The sequence below is a fragment of the Pteropus vampyrus genome, unplaced genomic scaffold, assembly GCF_000151845.1.
Source record: "Pteropus vampyrus isolate Shadow unplaced genomic scaffold, Pvam_2.0 Scaffold70, whole genome shotgun sequence".
Lineage (NCBI taxonomy): Eukaryota > Metazoa > Chordata > Mammalia > Chiroptera > Pteropodidae > Pteropus > Pteropus vampyrus.
Window position 1 is genome coordinate 7,617,217 of NW_011888851.1, and position 8,147 is coordinate 7,625,363.

Sequence of the window (8,147 nt, forward strand, 5' to 3'; positions counted from 1 at the left end):
TCAATCCTCTGCTTCATCTAATCTACTGTTAATTCTTCCTAAGGTGTTCTTCATTTCATTTATTGTATTCTTAATTTCTGACTGGTTCTTTTTCATGTTTTCTATCTCCATTTTTATGTTTTCAATCTCTTTTTTAAAGTTCTCACTGAGTTCATCTACTCTTCATCTAAATTCATCGAGCATCCTTATAACAAGTGTTTTGAATTCTGAATCTGGTAGATTGCTTGTCTCCATCTTGTTTAGTTCTTTTTCTGGAGCTTTGTTCTGTTCTTTCATTTGGGACTTTCTTTGTCTTCCCATTTTGGCTGCCTACTTGTGTTTGTTTCTACATATTAGGTAGGGCTGCTATGTCTCCCAGTCTTAGTAGAGTAGTAAGTGTGTAGTAGGTGTGCTGTGAGTTGCAGTGACACAGTTTTCCCTGGTCACTTGAGCCAGGTACTCTAGGTATGTCCCTTATATGGGCTGCGTGTGCCCTCCTGATGTAATTGAGCTTTATTTGCTCATAAATGAGAGAGATCGACTATCTGGCTGATTGATTGTGAAGACTGGCCATGACCAGTGGAGAAGCAATTTTGCAGGGGCTGACACTACAGAGCACGGTTCACTTTAACAGGGTTCTGGTGCCTGCCCTGTCTGCTCTTGTGTTGTGTCATCCTCAGGTGTAACCCCAGGTGGTCCTACAGGGCAGACCAAAGCCAGCCACTGGATGTACAGACCAGGGCCTCCTTGGAGGGGCCCTGCCACAGGCCAAGTTCAACTGCTGCCAGACAAAATAGATGTTAAAATAAAAATGTTACTAGTGATAAAAAGGAAATTTTATAATGATAAAATGACCAATCTATCAGGGTGATAAAACAATTAAAAACATATACACATAGCAACAGAGTCCCAAAATACATGAAACAAAAACTGACAGAATTGAAGGGAGTAATAGACAATTCAACAATAATCTTTAGAGGCTTCAATACAATACTTTTGATAACAGATACAACTAGGCAGATGATAAACAAGGAAATGAAAGACTTATAGAACACTGCAAACCAACTAAAAGATATTTATACAACACTCTACCCAACAACAGCAGAATTTTTTCAACTGCACAAACAACATTCTTCAGAAGAGACCATATGCTAAGGCATAAAATAAATCTCAATAAATTTAAAAAGATTAAACTCAAACGAAGTGTGAAAAACTTCTGTGCACCAAAGAAGGTCATTAAAAAAGTAAAAAGACAACCCACTTGGAAGAAAACATTTGCAAACCATATGTCTGATAGGAACTTGTACCTAGAATATATAAATAATACTTGCAACTCAATAATAAAAAGACAAATAAACCAATTTTAAAAAGAAGAAAGTCTCTGAATAGACATTTCTCCAGAGAAGTATATAAATGGCCAATAAGTACATGAAAAGACATTTAGCATCATTAGACATCAGGGAAATTTAAATCAAAACTACAATGATATACCACTTTACACCCACTAAGATGGCTATTATCAAAAAAACAAATAATAACAAATGTTGATGAGGATGTAGAAAAATCAGGACTCTCATACACTGAAAGGAATGTAAAATGATGCAGTCACTTTGGAAAACAGTCTGGCAGATCTTCAAAATGTTAAATATAGTTATCGTATGACCTAGCAATTCTACTCCTATAGTATAACTAAGAAAAGTGAAAATGTATGTCCACACAAAAACATCTACATGAATGTTTATAGCAGCATTATTCATAATAGTCAAAAAAGTGGAAACAATCCAAATGTCCATTAAGTGGTGAATAAGTAAACAAAATGTGGTATACCCATACAATGGAATATTATTTGACAATAAAAGAATGAAATATTGATACATGCTATAACATAAATGACACTTGAAAACATTATGCTAAGTGAAAAAAAAAAAAGCCAGTCACAAAGACCCCCATTCTCTAATTTTATTTATGTGAAATACCCAGAAGAGGCTAATCCGTAGGAACAGAAAGTTGACTAGCGATTGCCTAGGGATGAGAAAATTGTGGGCAAATGGGGAGTGGCTGTGAAGGGGGGTGGGGTTTCTTTTGAAGTGATGAAAATGTTTTAAAATTGATTATGGTGATGGTACACAACTCTTTGAATATATTGGAAACCATCAAATTTTATACTTTAAATAAATGAATTATATGGTGTGTGAATTATATCTCAATGAAGGTGTTATATTAAAAACTTGTGAAGGAGGGTAGGAGAAGCAGAAAGAGAAAAGACAATGGGAAAGGGAAACCAAAAGAGAGAGTAAATTAAAATTAATAACCAAGAGGAATCCAAGCAGAGAGTTTGAAGAAAATACAGGGAAAGAAGTAGAGCTGTGAACTTCCATGTGACTTGCACTAGTCCATTCTCTTTCTCAGCCTCAATTTCTCTGTCTGTAAAATTATAAATTTGACTCATCATATCAGAATTCTCAAGGATCTATGTTTCTCTGACATTTCTGCACATCTCCAAGAGCACAAAAATATTTGAAACAATTATCTTCTCTGAGATGCCATTAAAAAATGGATTAAAAACAAGAACTCTGCTCAGTCAGCCTGCAAAAGCTTTCTATGCCCTGAACCCCATCCCCACCAATTTCCCATTCCCTCAACTTTCTTTCCAACCCTTGACTTTCATTGCTCCCAAAGCTCATCCCCAAATTAAACTGAGGACCCTAGGAAGCCCAACTTACCTGGAATCTTCTGTGTCTGGGATGGGACGATTGAGGGGCAACTGGTTACTGAGGTAAACATTGTAACTAAACTTCCAGAAGAGGTCCTGTGCCTTTTTCTGCTGGGTCTCAGAAAGGTCCTCACCCCAGTGCTTGAAAAGCGGTGAATTCGGGGAGAGTTTCTCTCTGCATTTGTGGTTATCTGTCTCACTCGCCTTGGCTTCCACCCTACCCGGTGTGTTGTCCACATTTTCTTGTTGCCTCGTTGCCAATTTCATACTTTCTTTTGCAAATGAAGGGCAAGGGAACAAATATTTCAGCCAATTATTAGGTACCTGGGTTTTGCCTTGCCTTCAGATTTCTTTGAAATATATTCCTCTCCAAATTCTAAAAATTTCAAGTTCTTGTCCCAGAGGATGTGACATTTCAAGGGAACTTGTTAGAGTCATGCCAGGCTGTCTTGGCAAGGCATTCACTAGAGCATACCTCTTTTTTCAGCTCTATCAGAATTTATATGTTCCTGAGTTCCTCTAAGAAAGATGATCAGAGAAATACATTGACAATAAGGCCCAAGAACTACTTACATGAGAGTCATCTGTTGTGATTATATAAAAATGTAGATATCCAGGCTTATCCTCAAATCAACTAACTCAGAATCTCAGGATTAGATGTGGTTAGGGGAAGATGCCAGAATCTGCACTTTTAACGAAATCAATGAGTAATTCTTTTGTACGATAAAATTTGAGAAACGTTGTACTGCATTATCAGTGGCCACTCCTTTCTGTGTGACCTTGGCCTTCTTGGTGCCTTAGATTTACCAAGCATCTCAGAGAGTTGCTGTGATAATCATGCAGATTAATTCTTATAAAATGCTTAGGACAGAGGCTGGCACGCAAAGTTTGGCTATTTTTTTGTTTTCCCTGGTTTATCTGTTTCCTCTGCTGGAGGGTGTGGGGAGAGGTGAAGAAGGGTATTGAGCAGAGTGAAAAATCTTTTAAATTGTCATGATAAAAAATGGGAGTGAGAACTGATTTGTAAAGTAAAGAAGTAAACCCGATGGCTCAAAGTGATGGCTCAAATGACTTCTCTAGGCACACTGCACTCCAGCTCAAGGAAAGAATAGCCAGATTGCAAGCAGAACTCCTATTTCAAGTCTCCAGAAGTCTAAGCCCTAGGGTTGGGTGAGAGTCCTGGTGTGATCTGGGTGCTCTGCCAGGAAGCGATAGTAACTGCCCAGGTACAAAGGCATCCTCTTGGTGAAGATGCAATGAGCATACTTTCAAGTCAATGTTCAACCCAGCTGGATGTGCTCAAAGTCAGGGCTTCTGGAGCTGACAATCTTCTCTTTGTTTCATCAGCTTTCTTGCCCCGTATCACTCTTTTCTTTATCACTGTCTGCCTGTCCTCTGTCCTCACCTTCTTACACTATTCATTCATTTATTCATCAATTTAATCTCCATGTGCCAGTTACAGGGAATAAAGCAGTAGGCTCTCTATGAGACATTCATTAAACCAAGTTTATGAAACTTGCCTTTCAGAAAATGTATTACAATAAAATATGATGAACTTCATGAAGGAAGATGTAGATGGTGATGTGGTGCTTTGTGCCTCCTTGTTCCTCTCCTCCTCCTTTTTTCTTTTTTCTCATGTCTCCAAATACACTCTTTCATTCCCTCACACTAGGTTCTCATTTCTTTGCTCCTTTTCTGGCCTCATCTCTTTGGTCCTCTCTCAATGCTTTCTCTCTCTCTCTTTCCCTAATTTCCTCTCTTCCTTTTTCTCCTCCTATTTGTCCTTTCGTCCATCCCTCTGCCTCACCCTGAGCTGGGACAGTGATCACTCCCATTTTAAAAGACACTTTCCCCAATTCCAGCCACCACGTGCACACATCCACAGATCTGAATGAATGGTTGTTTCCCTGCTCACACAACCAACCTCTCTTCAGGAACACAAGCATTTGATCCTTGTCACTTGGGAGCAGGAGAAACATGGCTGCTTCCCCTCACTGGAGTCAGATGGTGAGTAAACATAAAATTCATAGGTGTTAGAGTTTCATGGTGAGCCTAAATTAAAAACAAACCCCAGAATTTATGCGAAGAGGTTAGAATTTGGTGGACTTTGAGGGTATTATGCTAAGTGAAATAAATCAGACAGAGAAAGACAAATACCATTTGACTTCACTTATATAAGGAATCTAAAAATGAGAGAAAAAAACAAGCTCATAAGACAGAAAGGTAAATACCATATAATTTCACTTATATGCAGAATCTAAAGAACAAAAAGAACAAACTAATCAAAAACAGACACAAATATAGTGGACAATTTGGTGATGGACAGAGGAGAGGGGCATTGGGGGTTGGGAGAATAGGGTGAAGGAATTAAGAAATACAAATTAGTAGTTGATAGTTGGTCACAGGAATGGGGAGCATAGCATAGGGAATGCAGTTAGCATTAATATGATGGCTAAGTGGAGGGCCGGGGGAGGGAGGGAACAATTGGGGGGAATGTTTTATGAACTATATAGATGTCTAACCAATGTACTGTATACTTGAAACTAATTTAAATAAATTTAATTTAAAAGAAAAAAGAAAGAAAGAAAAAGCAATCTCATAGACACAGAGAGATTGGTAATTGCCAGAGGTGGAAAGTGAGGGGTAGGTGAAATGGGTGAAGGGGGTCAAAAGGTACAAACTTCCATTTATAAAATAAGTAAGTCTTGGGGATGTTATGTACAGCATGGTGACTACAGTTAATAATACTGTGTCATATATTTGAAGTTGCTAAGGGAGTAGATCTTAGAGATTCTTGTTACACGGAAAAAATATATTTGTAACTGTGTGGTGAAAAACTAAACTTATTATGATCATTTCACAGTATATACCAAATATTGAACCGTTATACTGTACACGTAAAACTAATAAGATGTTATATATTAATTATACTCTAATAAAAAAAAGAAGTTAAAATTTGATACACAGCAGTTTACAGAGCACTTTCTGTACATATTTCACAACTCTGTGAACTCAGGTAGGTATCTTCTCATCTCCACGTACAGATCAGAAACCTGAGACTGAGAGAGATAAGAGAGATAAGCACTTGCTCCAAGTCACACGATCATCATGGTTATATCAGGATTCGATATTAGGTCCTCTAACAAGCCCCCATTAGTTACTGATAGTAGCTTACAGCAAAATAGAAGTGAGGCCTTTGCCCCAGAGATTGTCATCTCTGTTTAAAAGCCTTGCCACAAAAAGACCTCAGGACAGGGCTATGCCTAGATATTCCTGAGCATCTCAGGGGTTCTTAGTCTGAGCCTTTGTCTACCTGCCTGCCTGTAAGTACTCATGATCATTTGTGTGTGCAAGTGCACACACACACACCACTCAGCACATCCTGCCCCCCGCCCCTCCCCCAACCTCTTGCTCTGATTCTCACTAATTTTCATTACTTACCACCCATTTAGAGGCATAGAATTCAATGTCAGATGCCAAAAGTGAGCAACTGAGAGATGGGAACATGATCTCTTGCTCATTTTTTCCTCCATACTCCTTTTTCTAAGTGTCCTTAAACACACACACACGCACACACACACACACACACACACACACACCATTCTCTCCAAGTTAGCATTATAAACTTATGCAGATGCTGCAAATCCATCTCCAAGTGAGAGAGTCTCTTTATCACCGTCCAGTTCCATTTAGACAGAGGCAAATGAAGCTCTTTTTGGAGACTATCCTGAATCAACTTTTGTAAAGTCACCTTGGTATAAAATACCAGGAGGAGATTGTAGGCAATAACCAGAATTAGCCCAATGCGGAAAACTTTGTAGACATTTCTCCTGAGCATCATATTCTGTCTCTGGCTCTGCCACTCTCTGTGGGTCTGAGTGTATCACTGCCTAAGCAGACTGAGCTTTGTCTCCAGTGGCTGCATAGATGACACCTCGCCTGCTGAACCAGATGTTCTCTGACGGGGAAAGCTGTCACAAGTTGCCTGCTTCTTTCTCCCTGAGCAGCATCAGGTGTGTTAAGGGTGCTATGACAGCCACCCAATGACCAGCAGGTTACCTGGACACACCTTGTACTGTCTCAGAAGTCAAACTAATACTTGTTCTTGGAGCTAGCTCAGGCTGCAGGGTGAGAAGCTTTTCTCTCTATATTCTGTTTGGTTTGGTTTTGGTTTTTAGCGTTCCTTATTTCGGGCAAAAACATCTGGAGATTCTCTGAAAGGGCATGTGACATCTTTTCCTGTGAGTGTAGAAGGGGATAAATAGTATGAGAAAGGAATCCATAAAGTGGGAAGCTTCTGTACCATATGCTTTTTGAGAGCAAGGATGATGTCTCAGGTGTCTTTTTATCTAACTCTACAGGGTCTTAAACATTGTATGTGTGCAAAGAATGTTGCACACTTGAGGAGAGATTTTTACATAGGTTTTACCTAAAAGGTGGATGAGCTTGTGGCAACCCTTGGAGGTGAGCCACAGGCAATGGCCCTGCTTCACTGATTCCAACTCTGTGTTAGTCATCTACACAGCTCGGCACACTGAGGTTTTACCCTGCTCCAGCTTCCAGAAACTCTTCTGCTTCCACACTTCACACTCACTTTATGTTTTAAAGAAATCATCTGATCATCATCATTTAAATTAAACACTTGAAATTGATCCCTAGAGCCAAAAGTTTCAAGTTCTATGTCTAGTTTTGGGTCCCTCCATAATCATACCATACCGCACACAAACTTCATTCCATTTCTTTAATATAGTTTCTATCTAATTCGAGCTGCTTTTGCCAAGATAATGGCATTGTGATTTACTTGCTTTTTCCACCCTCTACCTTTGTATGCCTGCTCCTTTAATCATTAAGCCCTAGGACATAAGATTTATCAAGCCTCAGATCTGTAATAACAGCACAATAAGTTTCGGTTACACTAAAGATAACATCTTAGACTTAAATGTGTTTAAGCTCCAGGTCCATCAAGCCAGAACAACTACACCACAGGGCCACAGGGCCAGACAGGATGACACCGGGCTGATTCTAGAACCAGACACAGTGATCAATTATCCCAGCCCCATCCAATTGTCCAATCAGTAGCACCCATGACCCCAACTCCCTTAATTTTCATGATGACTAATTTTTTCCTATGTAATTGGTACTCCTGAGAGAGCATTAGCTCACCTGCATCTCCAGGACTTGCAACACCCTGAAGAAAATTCTTACTTTCTTTTCTTTCCTACATGAATCTTTCCTTTGACTCCCATGCAGGTGAATGGAATTCTCTTTGTTCCAGTAATAATCTCTCTCACCTGTCTCAGACCCTTAGACTCCTTACTAAGTCCCCAAACACAACATATATAGACAAGAGCTTAGGCCAACATTTAAAGTAAAGAAATGTAGCTTTAGACAAAGCAGGTAGAACAAAGAAGAACGAAATTATAAGTAACATTTTTTTTTGTTTTTCCTCAGTCTT

At 39.2% G+C, this 8,147-nt stretch overlaps 1 protein-coding gene across 1 annotated transcript in view; it reads right to left on the minus strand.

Moving 5' to 3' along the window:
* The window catches only part of GALNT8 (polypeptide N-acetylgalactosaminyltransferase 8), a 47,645-nt gene extending 41,112 nt beyond the window's left edge, over nucleotides 1–6,533 (minus strand). The window contains 2 exon segments of the mRNA XM_011361810.2: nucleotides 2,703–2,969; nucleotides 6,325–6,533. Of these exon segments, the coding sequence (XP_011360112.2) occupies nucleotides 2,703–2,969; nucleotides 6,325–6,533 (476 nt within the window).
* Between the last annotated feature and the right edge of the window lie 1,614 nt (nucleotides 6,534–8,147).